The sequence below is a fragment of the Ceratotherium simum genome, chromosome 32 (genome assembly GCF_057802395.1).
Source record: "Ceratotherium simum simum isolate JZ-2026a chromosome 32, ASM5780239v1, whole genome shotgun sequence".
Taxonomy (NCBI): Eukaryota; Metazoa; Chordata; class Mammalia; order Perissodactyla; family Rhinocerotidae; genus Ceratotherium; species Ceratotherium simum.
The window spans coordinates 19,336,974-19,358,403 of NC_141931.1; the positions used below are offsets into that span (position 1 = coordinate 19,336,974).

Sequence of the window (21,430 nt, forward strand, 5' to 3'; positions counted from 1 at the left end):
CCTCCTGACTGTTCCTTGATTAGCTCCCTCGTTGAGGCCTTATTTGCAGCTGCTCCCTCTGCAGGGAATGGTTTTCCTCCAGTTTTCCCTTTGGCTAACTTCCTCGTCTTCACGTCTCTGTTAATATCTCAACTTGCTCATCCCCATCCTTCTATATTTCTCTTCCATCATCGGGTCTATCCCCCTTACTATGTTCTACTGTTTTTTTTTCCCTAGCACGTATCACCTTCTAATATACTATTTAAATTGCTTATTTCTTAATTTTATTGTTTATCTTTTGCAGGACTGTAATTCTCATAAAGACATCTTATTAACTAAGATGCCTACTATTCAACAATAGGTTGCACCAACAGTCCACCTGAGTAGGTGCTAAAGCCATATGTAGCGAATAAATATGTTTTACCACCATCACCGCCAGTGCCACCATGATGCTGTGGATGCAGTATAGCGTGGTGGCTAGGAGCGCAGCATCTATGGCATGACTTTGGGTTTGAATCTGGGTTCTATTTCTTACTAGACATGATCTTGTACAAGTTACAATCACAGTTTCCTTAACTGTAAAATGAAGACAAACTGTACCTCTCTGATAGAGTTGTTGTGAGGATGAAATAATAAACGTAAACCATGTAGCACAGCACCTGGAACAACGTAAATGATAGATGTTATTTCCACTAGACTGTACACTCCATTACCACGCAGGTATTTCTCTGCTTTACTCGCTGCTGTATCTTTAGTGTCTAGAACAGTGTCTGGCTCATAGCGGACGGTCAAGGACACTCGGTTGAGTGAATAAGTGAATCCTCACCATCACGTTTCCTGGAGTATTGTGGCAGCTTCCTTCCCACACTGCCTGCTCCAGACTGCTTGAGCGTTGTTTTTAAACTCAAATCCAGTGGTTCTCAAACTTTAGGATCTATCAGAATCCCTTGGAGGGTGTGCTAAAACAGATTTCTGGGCCTCACACCCAGAGTTTCTGATTCAGTAGGTCTGGGCTGGGGTGGAGAATTTTTGTTTCTAACAAGATCCCAAATACTGTTGGTGATGCTCTTCCAAGGTCCACACTTTGAGAAATACTGTTTGCAAAGGGTTCCTGGACCCAGTTCCAGCGTGGAAGGAGGGAGAGCCGTTGCAGGATTGTGAGCAGAGGAGTAATGTAGTCTGACTTGTGTTTTAAACCGATCACACGTAAAATTGTTAACCCTCAGTGGTAAGTACAGTACCTTGTTTTTATTTTAAAAACTTAGTAAAATACATATTGTATATATTATTTGACATTGCTTTTTGTTATGGCTTGAATTGTGTCCTGCCCAAATTTATACGTTGAAGTCCTAATCCTCAGTCCCTCAGAACATGATTTTACTTGGAAATAGGGTCTTTGCAGATGTAATTAGTTAAGATCAAATCATACGGGAGTAGGGTGGGCCCCTAATCCTTATTTTAAAGACTAGTGTCTTTATAATAGGGGGAAATTTGGACACAGACACTATTATGGACTGAGTGGTGTGCCCCTAAAATTCATTTGTTGAAGCTCTAACCCCCCAATGTGACTATATTTGAATATAGGGCCTTTAAAGAGGTAATTAAGGTTAAATAATGTCATAAAGGTAGGGCCCTAATCCAATAGGGCTGATGTCCTTATAAGAGGAAGAGACACTACGGATGTACACGCACAGAGAAAAGGCCACGTGAAGACACAGCAAGAAGCCGGCTATCTGAAGCCAAGGAGGGCGAAACCAAACTTGGTGACATCTAGATCTTGGGCTTCCAACCTCCAGAACTGTGAGAAAATAAATTTCTGTTGTTTAAGCCCCCCAGTCTGTGGTATTTTGTTATGGCAGCCCCGGTTGACTAAAATAGACACACATGTGAGAACACCATGTGAAGATAAAGGCAGAGATTGGGGTGATGCTCCTAGAAGCCAAGGAACACCAAAGATTGCCAGTAAACCACCAAGCTAGGGGAGAGATGTGGAACAGATTCTTCCTCACAGCCCTCAGGAGAAACCAACTCTGCCAAAACCTTGATCTCGGACTTTCAGCCCCCAGAACTGTGAAACAATAAATTTCTGATAAATTATGCAATTTGTGGTACTTGTTACCATAGTCCCAGCAAACAAATACACATTTTTTTAACATGTATTATCTCATTGTATACTTCCTAGTGTGACACTTTATTTCTTCTAAAAGAATAGCACAGAACACAGTAAATTTATAACACAAGTTATTTATATTGACAATTTATAAGTACATAAAATTAAGAAAAATGTATCCTGATGTGTTTTCCCAACAAAGACTTACATCTACCTCAATAACTAATAGTAGCAGTTATCGGTCCTGCTGAGACAGAATGAACCAAGGACTTTGAGGTTCAAAGAGCTCTGGAATTGCTGGAAGAAAGAGATTCTCAACTGGGGAAAGGGGAAACAGCAATAGCTGACATTGCCGACCGCATTTCTGTACTAGTTTTCTTTGCTAGTATCCACAGGAGGAATTTCTCTTGGGACTCAGTATCAGAACATTGGGCTTCTTCTGAAAATCTGTTTTATTTGTTACTACCCATTTCTATCCCATAAGGTAGAAATAGAGAAAAGAGAAATAAGAAGGGAAACTGAGCTCGGCTTTCAGGCTCTCAATGAACAAGCAGGAGGGGGAACACAGTTTGATTTCAAAGCGAAGCTCTGCATCCCACTTCGCATCCTTAGGCGGAGCCGCCTGCTGCGGGTGTGCAACTTCCCTTCACGCTACTGTTCCTGCACATACGCGGGCAACTCTTCACCAGAGCGACACACGTGTCGTGTCAGGGTTTCCTGACACAGGAGCCACACTCTTCGCGCTAGCTACACCCTTGATCCCACCCGGCTGCCCCAGCCCTGAGCACAGCGGCGGCCCCACCCCAGCGCAGATCCGAAGTTGCGATCCCCAGGTCGCGGGCGGCGGGAACTGATCAGACGCTCCTTGGCACCGCCCCCCGGCCGCAGAGCTCCTCTGATTGGACGCGGCTGCGCCCGGCCGGCCAATGGTGCGGCGGCGGCTGGTTCCCGGAAGTGGCGGCTCCGTCAGCCGCCACCAGGGCTTCAGCGGCCAGCGTGGGGGCCAGTCAGTCGGGGTTGGCCGGCGCTATGAGTACCTTCGAGGGACAGATGGCCGAGTATCCGACCGTATCCATCGATCGCTTCGACAGGGAGAACCTGAGGGCCCGCGCCTACTTCCTGTCCCACTGCCACAAGGGTGAGTGAGCGCTGCGCGCCGCCCTCCCCGGGCCGGGGGCTGCCGGTGCTGGCCCCGCGGGGAGGTCGCCGGGGGCTGGAGCGAGGGGTGCGGGCTTCGGGAGGCCGGGGGACAGACCAGCAAACTGCACTCTGTCCCCTCCTGGCTCTCCAGCCTCTCTGAGGCTTTACTGATTTCCTCATCTGTACAAGGGACATAGCGACTGCCCGTTGCACCCCGACCCACGCCAATTTGATCAGGTACAACTATTCCGTTCTTTTGGAAGCTCTCCTAGCGGCCAATAGTCAGAGGTTGGCGAGGATTACTTAGTTCTTCCCCCACATTCTCGCTACCATGTTATAAAGAAGTTTCAGATGAAATTCTGCCATGTCCCCAAACATGTATTAGCAAGCAGGCACACACACACACGCTCAAACGTCCCGTCCTTAAGCTTGACGAAGTGCAAGGTCCCCCTCCTTTTAGATTTTCTGTCCACATCCAGTATGAAAGGTTCATTTTAGTCTGGAGATGGTTTACCTCATAACAGCCAGGACTGGCAACCAGAATCCTAGGATTTCACAGCTGGACACCTTTAGGGATTAAGCCTGAAGTGTCCCCTCTAATGATATGGCTTGCGTGCTTGATACTCCCGGCTGAGCCCGGAGTGTCTCAAACATTTTAGCCAATCTCCAGAGCTGGAGTACCACTGATTTCACAACCATTGTCCATTTTTAGCATCTATTATGCTGACTAATAAGTCACTGACTTTAGCAATGAAAACTTTTAATATTCATTATGCTAATTAGCACAGCCTAATTAGCATTGATCAGGGATGAAGATAAACTGAAGCTCTCTGGTAGCTGCCTCTTGGAGTGTGGGCTTCCAGAGAAGTTTGAGTAGGATGCTCCCAACTACTCTTTTGAGGAGTGAATCAGACTAACAAACATACCACGTACACATCACAGGGTGTGATTGTAAGGTAAATTACATTTACTCATTCACCTCACAGGGGTGGTGTGATGATCAACTGTTGCCTTGCATTTCGATTCAATTACTTTAACCTGGTATAAATTGTTGAAGTCACTGCTTTTGGGAAATGCCACTGCTTTCTTGCTCAAAGCCACCAGTTATCTGTCCTTAGTGAGGAAAATTTGGACCTTTTCCCTCTATTTTCTAAATAGTCCAGGGAGCCTCTTTTGAGGGTTTTTTTGCTTATTCTGGAGAATAACCTTTTTGTTTTTGTTTGTGCTACTGGATGATGCACTTGTTTTTACCTTCTGTGTTGAGTCTCACTGGAGTTTCTGAACTCAAAACTTGATGGCCATGATTAAAGCATGGCTTAGCGCTCGCCCTTCATGTTTAGGAATAGTGAGTGTGGAGAAAGAATTCATCTAAAGGAATTTTGTGAAATCATCATCATTTGTTTGTACATTAAGCAAGAAATTGACTCCCTACTATCAAGCAGTTGATAACAACTTCTTGTTTTCTAATCACATGTGGGTCTGTTTACTCAACCCTGAGGGAAACTCATCGAGGGCAAGAACTCAACTTCTGCTTTTGGTGGTTTCCCACGTTGCCTACTCGTGGTTTTTAACCTTTCTGAGAAACAGACTTCTTTGAATATGCTATGAACTGAATCGTGTCCCCCTAGTGTGACTGTTTAGGAGATAATTAAGGTTAAATGAGGTCATACGGGTGGGGTCCTAATTCACCAGGCCTGGTGGCCTTAGAAGAAGAGGAAGGGCGATCTCTCTCCCTCCACACACGCGCGGAGGAAAGACCCTGTGAGCACACGGCAAGAAAGTGGCTGTCTGTGAGCCAGGAGGACAGTTCTCACCAGAAACCACCCTGGCGCCTTGATCTTGGACTTCAGCCTCCGTAACTGTGAGAAATAAACTTCTGTTGTTTAAGCCCCCCAGTCTGTGGCATTTTGTTATGGCAGCCTAAGCTGACTAGTACAGAATGTCTGACATCATCTATGGACTCTTTTGCTAGAAAACCTGCACATAAACATGTTAACATCACCTTTTGATATAATTTGGGGTGGGCGATGGACCCACTTGACGCCCATTGATGGGCCATCTGGAACCCAATGCTGTGCTCCAGGCAGGCTTAACTAAGCATCAGTCAGGCCCGAAGGACCAGAGAGGGCCCACAGCCTGAGACAGTGGCCCAGGGTTGGGGAGGACGCCTTCAGGAGACCACTTAACGGTGATTTATTCTGGTCAAGGGAAAAGAAAAAGGCCCTGCAAAGGAGATTCTGGGAGCAGTTCTAGCAGCGCAAAGTAAACTTACCCAGGTTCTCTTGACTGCCAGTCAGTCAGGAAGGGGCCTGAGGTCGGGGGGCTGGGATATCTTGATAAGACGGCTACATGGTGTGCCTGCTGAGTTAGTTTGGGAGCATGGAGCAGAGTCCTGGATCAGCCTCTTCTTTGCCATGGCGCAAACTCTCTGGAATCCTTAAATACTGAGGGTCTCACCCTTAGATGCACTTAAAAGCCAGGACCAGGAGTGACCTGAGGAGATTCACCCTCTGAGGGGGCAGGGGGACTGCCCTGTGGAGGCACATGTCCGGTCAAGGTTTGCCATGTGAGGTATGGTGACTGCCTCGTTTTCACTGGAGTTAAGGATTGCCACATATAAATTGAGGGTGTGTGTGTGTTGGTAGTTATTAGGATAATTAGAATTTTTTTTCTTGTAGGTTATTGTCAAGCTATTTAACATTGTCTCCCCCCCACGACTGTGCTTGACTGACTTTGCCTTAATCAAGGTTATTCTGAGTGAGGACTGGATCTGCTTGCTTCCAGACAAAAGCCAATCCATCAAGACGCAGGCAGTGGAGAGAGAAAACTTTATTTAAGCGGTGAGCTAGCTGATTGGAAGATGGTGGGCTATGGCCCCCCAAAAAACCCTCTTAAAGGGGAACTGATTTGGAAACAACTTATATAAGGCAAACGGGGTTGGGAGGGGGCTCAGGAGTGCCAGGTTGAATGACAGCAGACTGTTGGGCGCGCCTCGTAGACAAAAGTTTCAGATCTGTTGAATGTGACGTTCCTGAGGAATCTAAGAAAACGTTAGTTATTTTCTTACCAGAGAGAGAAGGAACAGTTTGGGCAGAGGACTTAAATCTTCTGCTGACAAGTCATTCTCTCTACTGGTTACTGACTGGTTATGGATTAGCTGGCCTACCTGCAGTTCTAAGCATTGCTCCAAAGCACACTGTGAGATGGGGGGTGAGGGGGTGGAGGGGTATAGACATGGGTGTCTTATGCTAACTCTGTCTCAAAGGGTGGTAATTGGCAGTGTTTACATAAATTAATCAAATGCTTATGAAAGTAATTTTTAGTATATGATTTGAATAGGAAAAGACTTTCAACATCACCTGCTTGGTTCTAGTGTTTTCTAGTAAAATTAACTTTCCAGTAGCATTTATGTATTAACCTTCAAAGTGCCTGGAGAAAACTTATGCAAAAAGAATAATTTTGAATAATTTTGTTTTAATTAGCTTTAAAATTATTAACCTTATTACCGGCATTTAGAATCCTTTTTTTTTTTTTTTGTGGGGAAGATTAGCCCTGAGCTAACATCCATTGCCAATCCTCCTCTTTTTGCTGAGGAAGATTGCCCCTGGGCTAACATCCATGCCCATCTTCCTCTACTTATATGGGTCGCCACCACAGCATGGCTTGACAAGCAGTGTGTTGGTCTGCACCTGGGATCCGAACCTGCGGACCCTGGGATGCCGCAGCGGAGCACGCGAACTTAACTGCTGTGCCGCTGGGGTGGCCCTGGCGTTTAGAAATCTTATAGTGAAAATTGTTAATTTGTGAATAGACAGCAGTGCATTTCTTTTTTTTTTTTAATTAATTTTCTTTTTTTTTTCTTTTTATATTTTGACCCCCTTCACTCATTTTGCCCACCTCCCACCCGCTGCCTCTGGCAACCACCAATCTGTTCTTTGTATCTATGAGTTCAGTGTGGGTTTTTTTTTTAGATTCTGCGTGTGAGATTATAAGGTATTTGTCTTTCTCTAACTTATTTCCCTTAGCATAATACCCTCAAGGTCCGTCCGTGTTGTTGCAAATGGCAAGATTTCTTTTTTATGGCTGAATGATATTCCCGTGTGTGTGTGTGTGTGTGTGTGTGTATATATATATATTTCTTTATCCATTCATCCATTGATGGGCACTTAGTTTGTTTCCATATCTTGGCAATTGTAAATAATGCTGCAGTGAACATGGGGATGCAGATATCTTTTTGAATTAATGTTGTCGTTTTCTTCAGATCAATACCCAGCAGTGGAATAGCTGGATCATATGATAGTTCTATTCTTACTTTTTTGAGGAAGCTCCATACTGTTTTCCATAGTGGCTGCACCAATTTACATTCCAACCAACAATGCACAAGGGTTCCCTTTTCTCCACATCCTTGTCAACACTTATTTCTTGTCTTTTTGATAATTGCCATTCTAACAGGTGTGAGGTGATACTGCATTGTGATTTTGATTTGCATTTTCCTGATGATTAGTGATGTTGAGCACTTTTTCATGAACCTGTTGGCCATCTATATGTCTTCTTTGGAAAAATGTCTCTTCAGATCTTCTGCCAATTTTTTTGTTTGTTTTTTTTTTAGTGAGAAAGGTTAGCCCTGAGCTAACATCTGTTGCCAGTCCTCCTCTTTTTTGCTGAGGAAGATTGGCCCTCAGTGAACATCTGTGCCCATCTTCCTCTATTTTATATGTGGCATGCCTGCCATAGCATGGCTTGATCAGCGGTGCATAGGTATGTGCCCGGGATCCGGGCCTGCGAACCCCCGGCCGCTGAAGAGGAACACGAGAACTTAACAGCTACGCCACCGGGTGGCCCCCTCTTCTGCCCATTTTTTAATTGGATTGCTTATTTTTTTGCTGTTGAGTTGTATGAGTTCTTTCTATACTTTGGATATTTGTCCCTTATCAGATATATGATTTGCAAATATTTTCTCCCATTCAGTAGATTGCCGATGGTTTGCTGTGTGGTTTTATTATTTTGCTGATGGTTTCCTTTGCTGTGTGGAAGCTTTGTAGTTTGATGTAGTCTCACTTGTTTATTTTTGCTTTTATTGCTTTTGCTTTTGGTGTCAGTTTAAAAAAAAAATCATCACCAAGACCTATGTCAAGGAGCTTACTGCCTTTGTTTTCTTCTAGGAGTTTTATGGTTTCAGGTCTTATGTTCAAGTCTTTAATTGAGTTAATTTTTGTGTATGGTGAAATATAGCGGTCTACTTTCATTCTTTTGCATGTGGCTGTCCAGTTTTCTCAACACCATTTGTTGAAGAGATTATCCTTTCCCCAGTGTATGTTCTTGGCTCCTTTATCATAAATCAATTGACCATATATGCGTGGGTTTATTTCTGTGCTCTCTATTCTGTTCCATTGATCTATGTGTCTATTTTTATGCCAATCCCAAACTGCTTTAAGTACTGCAGCTTTGTAATGTAGTTTGAAATCAGGGGGTGTGATGCCTCCAGCTTTGTTCTTCTTTCTCAAGATTGCTTTGCCTATTCAGGGTGCTTAGTGGATCCATAAAAATTTTAGGATTGTTTGTTCTACTTCTCTGAAAAAATGCCATTGGAATTTTGATAGGGATTGTGTTGAATCTATACATGGCTTTGGGTAGTATGGACATTTTAACAATATTGATTCTTCCTATCCATGAGCATGGGACATCTTTCCATTTATTTGTGTCGTCTTCAATTTCATTCATTAATATCTTGCAATTTTCAATATACAGGTCTTTCACCTCCTTGGGTAAATTTATTCCTGGATATTTTATTCTTTTTGATGTAATCATAAATGGGATTGTTTTCTTAATTTCTCTTTCCGATAGTTCATTATTAGTATATAGAAATGCAACAGATTTTTGCCTGTTGATTTTGTATCCTGCAGCTTTACTGAATTTGTTTATTAGTTCTAATAGTTTTTTGAACCTTTTGAACTTTTGAACTTTTTGAATTTTTATTTCTTTTCCTTGCCTAATCACTCTGGCTAGGGCTTCCAATGCTATATTGAATAAAAGTGGCAAGAGTGGGCATCCTTGTCTTGTTCCAGTTCTCAGAGGAATGGCTTTCAGTTTTCACCATTGAGTATGATGTTAGCTGTGGGTGTGTCATATAAGGCCTTTAGCGTGTTGAGATACGTACCCTCTATGTCTGCTTTGTTGAGAGGTTTTATCATAAGTGGATGTTGGATCTTGTCAAATGCTTTCTCTGCATCTATTGAGATGATCATGTGATTTTTATCCTTTATCCTACAAGGATGATATTTTATCCTTGTATCCTTTTATACACCAATGGTGTATCACATTGACTGGTTTATAGATGTTGAACCATCCTTGCATCCCTGGAATAAATCCCATTTCATCATGGTGTATGATCCTTTTAGTCTATTGTTGAATTCAGTTTGCTAATATTTTGTTGAGAATTTTTGCATCTATGTTCATCACAGATATTAGCCTGTAATTTACTTTTCTTGTGGCATCCATGTCTGGTTTTGGTATCAGGGTAATGCTGGTCTCGTAAAATGAGTTTAGAAGATTTCTCTCCTCTTCTTTTGTTTGGAAAAGTTTGAGAAGGATTGGTATTAATTCTCCTTTGACTATTTGGTAGAATTTACCAGTGAAACTGTCTGGTCTTGGACTTTTGTTTGTTGGGAGGTTTTTGATTACTGATTCAGTCTCCTTACTAGTAATTCTATTCAGATTTTCTGTATCCTCCTGATTCAGTCTTGGTAGGTTCTATATTTCTAAGAATTTATTCATTTCTTCTAGGTTGTCCAATTTTTTGATGTATAATTGGTTGTAGTAGTCTCTCATGAGTTTTGTATTTCTGTGGTACCTGTTGTGACATCTCTTCTTTCATTTCTGATTCTGTTTTAGTCCATGCTCTTTTTTTCTTGGTGAGTCTAGCCAAAGGCTTGCCAATTTGGTTTTTTCTTTTCAAAGAACCAGCTCTTAGTTTCATGGATCTTCTCTGTTGTCTTTTTAATCTATATTTCAGTTATTTTTGCTCTAATCTTTGTTATTTCCTTCCTTCCACTAATCTTGGGCTTTATTTGTTCTTTTTCTTGTTCCTTGAGGTGTAAAGTTAGGTTGAGACCTTTTTTGTTTCTTGAGATAGGCATTTGTGAACTATGAACTTCCATCTTAGAACTGCCTTTGCTGTATTCCACAAATTTTTGTGTGTTATATTTCCATTTTTGTTTGTCTCAGTGTATTTCTTAATTTCTCTTTGGATTTCTTCTTTGACCCACTGGTTGTTCAGGAGCATGTTGTTTAATCTCCACGTATTTGTGAATTTTCCAGTTTTCTTCGTGTAATTAATTTCTAGTTTCATACTATTGTGGTTGGAAAAGATGCTTGATATGATTTCAGTCCTCTTAAATTTATTAAGACTTGTTTTGTGGCCTAACATGTGGTCTACCCTGGAAAATGTTCCATGTGCACATGAGAAGAATGCATATTCTGTTGCTTTTGGATGGAATGTTCTGTATATATATCTGTTAAGTCCATCTGGTCTAACGTGTCACCTAAGGGCAATGTTTCCTTATTGATTTTCTGCCTGGATGATCTATCCCTTGATGTAAGTAGGGTAGTAAAGTCCCCTACTATTATCATGTTGCTGTCTATTTCTTCCTTTACATCTGTTAATATTTGCTTTATGTGTTTAGGTGTTCCAATATTTGCTTTATGTATTAGGTGTTCCAATATTTGCTTTATGTATTTAGGTGTTCCTATGTTGCGTGCATAAATGTTGACAAATGTTATATCCTTTTGTTGGAATGACCCCTTTATCATTATGTAATGCTCATCTTTGTTTCTTATTACAGTCTTTGTTTTGAAGTCTATTTTGTCTGATAAAAGTATAGCTATTCCAGCTTTCTTTTGGTTTCCATTTGGAATTGGGATAATTAGAATTGGTTTGATTTAACTAAAGAATTTACACGTTTGGTCATTGTTATTTAGGCCTTTGCATGCTAAAGATTCAGAATATATTAGAATGCACTATATATTTAATGTACTGTTTTGTTTAAATGTTACCTTTATTTAAATGTCATCTTTCTGTGTCTGTTAATTTGGAGAGTGTAGAGCAAGCCTCTGTACATGGTAATAACCCACCTTTCAACCTAGCCATCACCGTAGGCTGAGAAGATAATGAAACTCTTCTTATTCTGGCCTAAACCTGAGTGATTCCCTAGAGCACTCCATGGAAGCAAGCTCGAATTTTCAGATGGGCTATTTGGGAATTGAATGGGTCATAAGAGCATGGGCTGAAGGGTGGTTAGAGTGAAGTGAAAGATGAGAGTAAAGGAAAGTGCTGTAAGCAGTTCCAAATGAGACCCTGGTCACTCACTTTTCTGTGGCTTCACAGAGTGATTTAGACTCTGCCCTAAGATGCAGGGGATCATTCGCCTTTACTTGGCTTCTCATGGCTCAGAGATGGTCAACTTTTAGTGGTTCCTGGCCTATTTTCAGAAGGATTCTTCACCTGCAGAAGAAAGAACCAATAGCACATCGGAATCAATTCTCTTATAAAAGTGAACCTCTCATATATTTTCTCTTAAAAAGAGACTTAAAAAGAACAGAAAACTCAGTTTCCCTGGGCCAAGGCATCCTCTGATAAAATAATATGTTTATGATTTTTGATTCTTTTGTTTTTAGATCACATGAAAGGATTAAGAGCCCCTACCTTGAAAAGAAGGTTGGAGTGCAGGTAATTTATTTTGCTACTTATTTGTCTTTGTTTTTTTTAAGTAAACATTTTAATTGAGCTGTAACATCTGTACAGAAAAGTACGTACATCATAAGGGAACAGTCTGATGACCTTTTGCAAGTGAACCATGAAGGTTCTGCCCAGATCAAGAGATAAAACAGTGCCAATATCACAGACCAGAGCCCTGTCCCTCGCCCAAGGGTAAACTCCATTCTGACTTTCGTCGTCATGGTTTAGCTTTGGTTGTTTTTGAACTTTATATGTAAGAGTCATACCAAATAGACTCTTCTATTTGATTTCTTTCACTTAACATTACATTTGAATGATTAATCTGTGCTATTGGGTGCAGCAATGGCTTGTTCATTTTCATTTCTGTAAGTGTGTGTGTGTGTGTGTGTGTGAGAATGGGTGTTCCATTATAAAGAATAATATAATGTTGTTGGATCTTTTCTTAAAGCTGAACAATTGCATTCTTTTCCTGCAGCCATTGCCTAAATCTAAATTCCAAATTCTCAAGATATATATTTGGAAAGGACCTTATTGACTTTTTGACTTTTGAATCAATGTATATCAGGCTTCTCTGCTAAGTGATATTGATAGGCTGTGTTCTTGATAATGATAGCTAATATTTATTACATGTGTATATATATGTGTATATATATATATATATATATATATATATATATATATATGCTGGGCACTACATATTTATTAGTTCAGCAGTTTCTCTGAGTGCCTATGGTGAGTCAGACACTATAGTGGATGTTGAAGATACAATTGTGAGCAACACAGATGAAAATCCCTCTCTTCTTGGAGCTGACATTCTCGTTAGAGCCTCTTGATAATCTTTTGAATAGATACTATTATTATTTCTATTTTACAGATGAGGAAACTGAGGAACCAGAGAGGTTAAATTAGTTGCCCAAGGTCACGCAGCCAGTAAGTGGCAGGACCAGGATTTCAACCAGGTCTGTCTGAATTTAGAGCCTGTGGCTTAGTTATCTATGTTGCTGCGTAACAAATTACCCCAAAACTTAGCGACTTAAAACAACTAGTCATGTATTCTCTTTCTCAGTTTCTGTGGGGCAGGAATTCTGACAAGGCGTGGCGGGGATGGCTGGTTTCTGCCCAACTGAATGTCATATGGGGGCTGACATTATCTGAAGGCTCTTTCATTCAATGACTGACTCCTGGGTTGAGAAGACTCAAAGAGCTGGGGCTCCTTGGACATATCTGTCTCTAAGAAAATCTCTTGAGCATGGTGGTTTCAGGATAGCTGGACTTCTTAAATGGAGACTTGGGGCTTAAAAAGTATACATCCTAAGAGAGAGCTAGCAGGTAGCCATATTGCCTGGAGACCTATCCTTGAAAGACCTGCAACATTACTTCCATCACATTCTGCTGGTTAAGGCAGTTACGAAGGTCTGCCCAGGCTCAAGGGGAGGTTCAAATAGACCCCCTGGTCAAATGGAAGAATTTCCATGTCCATTTTGTAAGAAGAGTGTGTATAGATGGGATATATAATAGTATGGCCATCTGGAAGATACAGTCTGCCACAGACTATATTCCTAACTGCTAAGCTATACTGTTGAATTTTTAAAGTTTATTATGAAATTGATTTTTGCTTACTAAAAAAATAGAATAGGTTTATATGAAATAAAACACAGAAGTCTTCTGTCCCCCACACCTCCTTTCTGTTCTCCAGAGGTAGCTTAACGTTTGGTGGATCTTTCCAGACAAACCTGATCATGCACCAACATGTATCTTTAATGTAAGAATGGTGAGGGACACCTTTCTGATGGGGTCAGAGGACGCAGTAGTTTCTCTCATCTCCTTCTTCCCCATCATCCCTTTACACTCTCGATGGGACTGAGATAGTCATGGGGGTGGTGGCATGTTGGGAACGACTGTAACACTTTTTGTGCCAGCTCAGTTTCTGAGTAATTTGAGATAACTGATATATGATGAAACGTATCTCCTAGTCCCCCAGATGGCTTATTTTGGGTTGTACTGAAACAGATTTTTTTTTTGTCTTTTCCTTTCAGCTTGAAGGTTTATTTATACTGTTCGCCTGTTACTAAAGAGCTGTTGTTAACTAGCCCGAAGTACAGATTTTGGGAGAAACGAATTGTAAGTGTTATTTTTTCAACAACGCTAATTCTGTTTTTCAGGTGGGAAGTATTTTTCGAGGTAGATTGCACAAAGCATTGGAGTTATTCCAAGCCAGGTTCCTGACACATTGTAGTTACCCACATTAATTACCACGTTGATATTCAGTCTTTTGGAACTCAGCAGTTTCGAAGAGGTGGACATTTTATTGTTGTGGGTATTATTGTTGATTTGTTTTTCCTGTCCCTCAGCCGTTCCATCTGGCTTCTTAGTTTTGTTGAATCTCGTTGACTCTATTGCTAAGTTGCATTTTAATACTTTAAAGTATAAAAGGTTCATTAACATAATTGATAAATCCTTTTACTTAGGTCGTGGGGGGTAGATTAGGAAAAATAAACGTAACTTGTAGGTTATAATAAGAAAGGGGTAACCAGAATAAAAATAGGATGGATGACTTTGATTTCCAGCAGAATAAAATGGATCTATGCAACAGAAGGTAGATTGTAAGGGGAGAAAAACAAAATTATGGTAGGTAGAAAATGCAAAGACGGCAGAAAAAGTTCTGTGATGACAGTAATTACTATAAATATGAATGGATTTAATTCAACTCTTGATCAAAAGACAAATTAGCAGTTTGGGTTAAAAAAATAAGAAAGGTCTACCAGTTTTAGTCTACAAGAAACATAGATAAAACAAAAGGGTAAATGCAGGTTGAAATGGAAAAAAAAAAAAAAAAAGAAAGAGATATACTAAACAATTAGAAGTTAAAAAGGCCAGAGTGGCAATTTTTATATCATACAAAATAGAATTGAAGGCAAAAAAAATCATAAGTTTCAAAGAGGATGTTATTTATTGTTAAAAGGAACAATGGATCAAGAAGATACGAACATCTATGCAATTAACAAAATAGCCTCAAACTGGGTAAAGTAATCAGTGATCACCAGGTGCTTGATCAGAGAAAGAGAACCACAGTGAGTGAATAGAATTTGGGTTCGTTATGTGGATTAAGCCTTAAATAATTGTGGGAGCTGGTGGAGAAGCCTGAACAAGTGTCATAAAGACTCTGTTTGATGTTCAACTGCTGACAGCTTTCAACTCCCACCTCCTCCTTCCCCTTCTGCCCAACATCTGGGCAAGCTGATACAAAAAGCCTACCCCTCCCTTGGTGCTGACATGAAGTTCAAACCACACAATCCCAGACCACCTCCTAACCACAATAAAAACCAGAACCACTTGCTCCTGCTCTCTCTCAGGCCACATGAGCCACTTCCTCCCAGCCTGGGTACTTCTCTCTCTCCCCAGAAAACCCCGTGATGTGAGTAATGCAGTGTTTTCATACCCTCTTCGTGCGTGTGCAGCATCGTCAGTCTCGACCTCCACCCTATCACTGGAGTGGGGTCCATTTCTCCTCCGCAGAGGGACACAACAGCAAGGCTGTAACCTTGGCCTTGATATTAGGCCTGAAGTTGCTATGGCCAGCAGTCAGAAAGGAAAGCTGAGAAAGACGTGGAAAAGAGCAGAGACAGGCTGGAATCTACAAGGGCAAACTGGAACCCTGTCTGTCTGTCAATCTTCCCAGCCTTGGTAATGCTGCCATCCCCTTTGCCACTGAGTTACGCACACCTGGCCCGGGACTCTGAGAAGCTGAAGGAGGATATCCAGCAGAAAACGGAATTGCCGCAGTCCTGCCCCGTGTCCGTGAGTTGAGCCAGCAGATCAACAGTGTACGTGAGCTGTCATAATTGCTGCCACCCTTCAGAGCATTAAAAAATGGCTGCTAGTTCACTTGTGCCTTCCAGATATCACTCAGACGTTTCTTGTGGCCAACCCTGACCTGGAAGTATACATGGAAGGGACTTCCAGGATAGTCCCTGCTCAGCTAAGCTGATGTAGTACAAGGCCACCTCACAATCTAAGAGAGAAATAGGCAACTCGACAGTTGTAGTTGGAGAGCCTACCACACCACTCCCAGCAACTGAAAGATGAAGGCGGCAGGAAATAAGTGAAGATACAAAAGCTTTGAATGACATACTTAATAAATGTGAGCTAAAAGAAACACAGAGTTTTAAACCCAGCAGAGGAAACAAGATCTTTGGGTGTATATGAACATTTACAAAAATTGACCATGTACTATGTCACAAAAGAAGTTTAAGAAATCCTAGGGATCTGTTCTCTGACCATAATGCAATGATGTTGGAAATCGGAAATAAAAGAAGAGCTAAAATCATCCCTTACATATGGGAACTGAATGCCTACAAGAAACAATTCTTAAAGAGGAAGTTGTAAAGAAAAATGTACAATACTTAGAACTGATGGACAACAAAAACATGGCATGTCAAAATGTGTGGACTACAACTAAATTAGTGCTTGAAGAAAAACCGATAGCATTAAATGCATTTCTTAGAAAACAAAAACTGGAAGTAAATGGAATAAGACTTCAACTAAATAAGAAGGAAAAGGAGCAACAAGGCAAATCTAAGGATTACATGGAAGAAGGAAATAATAAAGATAAAAGGGCAAGTTAATGATGTAGAGACTAACAACTACCACAGAAAATAAAAGAGGATTAAAAAAACTAAAAGCTGGTCTTTAGAGGAATAAAGGTAAATTTCTGCCAAGAATAAAAAAAAGAAGATGCATTTAAAAATACAGAATGATAAAAAGGAAAATAACTATTAATAACGGCAGTGCATTTTTTTTGAAAATTAATATGCTAGTATATTTGATAATTTAGGCCAAGTGGATAAATATCTGGAAAAGTAGGAAAATACCAAATGGATGCAAGAAAAGTGGCAAACTTGAATAAATCAGTAGCCATCAAAGAAATTATAACAATTTTCAAAGATCTCTTCTTCAATAAAGCCCCAGGCCCAGATGGTTTTATAGGTGTGTTTTGCCAGATGTTCAAAGAACAACTAATCCCTCTACTGGATGAGTTGTTATAGGATACGATAAAAAGATAAGCCACCCAACCCTGCTGGCAAAATAGATAATGGTGGTATGTGGGGGGAAAAGGCCATTTCATGTATGAACACGTGTGAACATCCTGATTTAATAGCTAACTGAATCTAACAGTATTAAAAAATAGTTGCATATGAATATGACATGTTTATTCCAGAAATGCAAGGATAGTTTCACAGCTGAACCTCAGTCACTGTAAGTTTTATGACATCAGCGGACTAAAAAGATGAAAAATTATGTTCCTTCTTTCATCAACTACTTATTGAATGCCTTTCTGTGTTAGTTGCTGTCCTAGTGAAGTGTGCAAGTCCATCTCGGAGCACGCTGCCGCAGCTCAAAATCTGTGAATTAGGCCCACATGTCGTGGCCTGATCCAGACTGTGTCCTGCAGCACAAAAGCTAAACACAGAGCACAAGACTACGTGTTTTACAAAAACTCAAGTTCAAAGGGAGAGGGAAATGGAGTAGTAGGGCTGGGGAGGTGCAGGGAGGAAGATAGAGTTCATGGCAATAAATTGCAGTGTCCAAAGATATATAAGGTTACAAGGCCTTTAATTCATATTGCCACATCAGCCTCAAGAAAGGTATTATTTTAGCTTTATCGTGTTTTTAAGCTGTTAACACATTTATTATAGTGAAATCAGGAATTGTTACCCAGAGAGTCTGAAACTTCTCTTAGTCCTCTTTCTGTGTTTGAGCTAGCAAAAGCATATAAAGCCATGAAAAACTGTGAAAATATATAATGTGATGTATACATGATCTCTTATTTTATTTTAATAGATATCAATTGAAATTGAAACTCCTACCCAGATATCTTTAGTTGATGAAGCATCAGGCGAGGTAACTAAATATTAAATATCGTGTTTTTAAAAATTATCTTTAGTGCTAAAATGATTATCTTTCTCTTTGATTTTGAATGCTCGTTTAACCATAAATAAAAATTATAGTAATTGAGTGAGTTTGTAGGGGGAAAAAACCATTTGTGACCTATTTATTTTCTGTATCCAAAGGATTGGACATGACTTCCGTCAGAATTGCTCCTTTTAAGTATTACATGCTAATGATGGGAACTCCAATTGTCGATATTACTTTGCGATATCATTGTCACATTTATTAAGTTTATTATAATGTTCAGGATATAAAATGGTGCTTAATATTTTTGCGACAAATTTATGTATATTGTGATTTTTTCTTCTGAATCATTTTCATTTTCAAGAAAAAGACACTGTCCAAGTGCATCCAATTTATTTTTGTCCTTAAATTTAGAAGCAGGTACTTTTGTGTTGTGAGTGTATTGTTTTAATAGTAAGTAGGACTATGGACATACCTGTTCTTTATTTTTTTCACTAGGGCTAGGAGGTATTTTCCTATTTTATGGCAAACCTAGTTAATATTTGTTCCACAGCCTGATTGTCACCTGCTTTGTTGACACGTTTAGCTCTGATGGGTGTCCTGTGTTGTGAAACTGATCAGACAGGGGCTGACTTTTCCCATTTCCTCTTTGGGGAAGATCAGGCATTTGATGTATCCTCATCAAATTATTGTCCTGAGGGGCTACTGCAGAGCCAGGTTGGGATGGGTTAAAAAGGGGGCAGAAAAGGATGGCCTGATCCTTCCTAAGTGCCATCCTGCACTCAGCTAACACTTCTGGAGACGGCTCTAATTGCCTTGCTGCCTTGTCACCTATAAAATTGGTGAAAGGCGTTCTCAATATTGGGCAGCAGAGAGCAGGCAGCTCTCTCTGGGCAGAGCCTTGCTGTCCCACTCTCGTCCTTCATGTTTCTTCTCATGCGCCGTGGCTTTTGTGCATGTGTGTCCAGCCTCAGCCAGTGGGAGACCCCACTTTAAGGGGCCTTTGGAGGAGTTTCCATCATCGAGTATCAAGCTGGCGTGTCCAGAGCTCGGCCCCATGATGTCCGTCAGGCTCTGCCCTCCCAGGATAGTCCAATGTGCAGTATGGTGACTTAGGACCAGGCTATATCAGGCTTTTTTTTTTTTTTAATAATAGTTTTATTGAGATATAATTCACATACCATACAATTTACTCCATTTAAACTGTACAAGTCAGTAGCTTTTAGTATATTCACAGAGTTGTGTATTCACCACCACAATCAACTTGAGAACATTTTCATCACCCAAAAAGAAACCCTGTACCCATTAAGTGGGCACTCCCTATTATTCCTCCCCACAACCCCTAGCAACCACTATTCTTCTCTAAGTCTCTATGGATTTGCCTGTTCTAGACATTTCATAGAAATGGAGTCATACAATATGTGGTCCTTTGTGACTGATTCCTTTCACTTAGCATAATGTTTTCAAGGTTTATCCATTTTGTAGCATGTATCAGTATTTCATTTCTTTTTATGGCCAAATAATATTCCATTGTATGGATATGCTGCATTTTGTTTATTCATTCATCAGTTGATGGATATTTGGGCTGTTTCTTCTCTTTGGCTAGCGTGAATAGTACTGCTGTGAACATACACGTACAAGTGTTTGTGTGGACGTAAGTTTTCATTTCTCTTGTGTACATACCGGAGAGTAGAATTGCTGGTCGTGTTGTAACTCCATGTGTTTAACCGTTTGTTTTGTGTGCAAGGATTCCACTTGTTTCCAGCATCTGAAGTGTGAGGAAATGAGGAGAAAAGGCATCCCACATTCTTGAGAAGTACCACATATGTTCTATTAAGGAGGGCTTTATTTAGCTGTGTCCTAATGATAACTTCTATTGTCATTATTTTTTCTTTATTTTCTTTTTAGAAGGAAGAGATTGTGGTGACTCTCTTACCAGCTGGTCATTGCCCAGGATCAGTTATGTAAGGGGGCTCATCTCTTTTGCCATTTAATTATACGTAGATATGTATTATCATTGTAGAAATAAATGTTTAGGGTCTAGAAAATCATATGTGTAGAGAGATTTGATTATTTTTTTACAGCAAGTTCTTTAATCTGTTTCCATATTGAACTTGGGAGACTGAGGTCAAGTTTAAAACATGGCTTTCTTATAATGGAAGTCTTCAATGGCTGTTTCTCCATTGGCTTTGCATTTTCCTATACCATGGATTTTTCTGTCCATGAGCAGGAGTGGTCTCAGTATATGGTTGGGAGTGCTAACATATTTCGGGGGACATCTATTGCAACTCAGTAGTATCTCCATTGTATTATTTTTTCTACCCCAGGGAATAGGGGGCTGCTGAGCACCTGGTGTGGTTTAGAGCTATTGAAATTCCATTAACACTGTACCAGGGTGGCTATGTTGGGCAGGACACATTTGCCATGGATTTAGTGTATATTTGCTTCATTAGGATTTTGTATGAGACTTAGAAGTCACTGAGATCTGTTTCCTTTTCAGGTTTTTATTTCAGGGCAATAATGGAACTGTCCTGTACACAGGAGACTTCAGATTGGCAAAAGGAGAAGCTGCCAGAATGGAGCTTCTGCACTCTGGGGGCAGGTACCGGGCTTTACATAATTCTCTAATGTAAGACTGCATCATTTTAAAAGTTTTATTGTTCTTTCCCCGTCAAACACAAAGCTGTGTTTCTGTTAGAAATCAAACTTGATTATAATGTTTACAACAGTAAAGCAAACTTTTCTTCTTGAAACAGGGTGATGGTAACATTCTGGATGCTGACTGGTCAAAATTCACTGAACTGTAGATGCAAAAATCTGTCTTTTATTGTATGGAAATTATTTTCCAACAAAGTTGATGTAACAAAAAAATTCCAAATGGAATGGAACACCCTGTAAAATAACTGAGAGTTTAAACTTTATACATATTTTATTTCACATTAGATGATTGACACTAATTGGTTTTTTGTTTTGTTTTGTTTTTCAGAGTGAAGGATATCCAAAGTGTATACTTAGATACTACTTTCTGTGATCCAAAATTTTATCAAATTCCTAGTCGGGTAAGTCTTCCTGGAGGAATGGGGTGATCACCTGGGCATGGCCATATTTCTAGTAGGAAGTTTATAGGATAACAAATCAGATCATAATTGTCCCTATTGGCATTAATATCTGTAAATGTGGGGAATGGAAAGGGTAAGTGATGTTCTTAAAAGCGTTAAAAGCCTTTTAAAAATCCTGCCCAGGAGGAGTGTCTGAGTGGAATAGTAGAGCTGGTTGGAAGCTGGATCACTCGGAGTCCGTACCACGTCGTGTGGCTGAACTGCAAAGCAGCTTACGGGTATGAGTATCTATTCACCAACCTTAGTGAAGAATTCGGAGTCCAGGTACGGTGACGGCTCTTTCTTTCCTGTCGCTCCCCTCTATCCTCCCAACTTCACCTTTCCTGCCCCTCCCTGCCCCCAAAAACTGAAAACAGTAACAGATGGAAGCAACCTTTCCAAACATGTGCATGTGGCACAAGGTGGCAGCCCCTCTGAAGTAACGTCATCTTCGTT

General features: G+C 40.5%; 1 protein-coding gene across 4 annotated transcripts in view; it reads left to right on the forward strand.

Annotated features, from left to right (window-relative positions):
- Positions 1-3,074: 3,074 nt before the first annotated feature.
- DCLRE1C (DNA cross-link repair 1C) overlaps positions 3,075-21,430 on the forward strand; it is a 40,660-nt gene continuing 22,304 nt past the window's right edge. Inside the window, exons 1-8 of one of the 4 annotated variants that reach the window (XM_004425342.3) lie at positions 3,075-3,227; positions 11,903-11,954; positions 14,000-14,084; positions 17,805-17,864; positions 19,785-19,840; positions 20,377-20,478; positions 20,863-20,935; positions 21,119-21,259. In XM_004425342.3, coding sequence (XP_004425399.2) covers positions 3,119-3,227; positions 11,903-11,954; positions 14,000-14,084; positions 17,805-17,864; positions 19,785-19,840; positions 20,377-20,478; positions 20,863-20,935; positions 21,119-21,259 — 678 coding nt within the window. In that variant the 5' untranslated portion in view covers positions 3,075-3,118. Of the gene's footprint in view, positions 3,228-3,362; positions 5,091-5,114; positions 6,070-11,902; positions 11,955-12,839; positions 12,923-13,999; positions 14,085-17,804; positions 17,865-19,784; positions 19,841-20,376; positions 20,479-20,862; positions 20,936-21,118; positions 21,260-21,430 lie in introns of those variants that run through there. The other 3 variants (XM_087420802.1, XM_087420803.1, XM_087420804.1) reach the window with 3 other exon arrangements.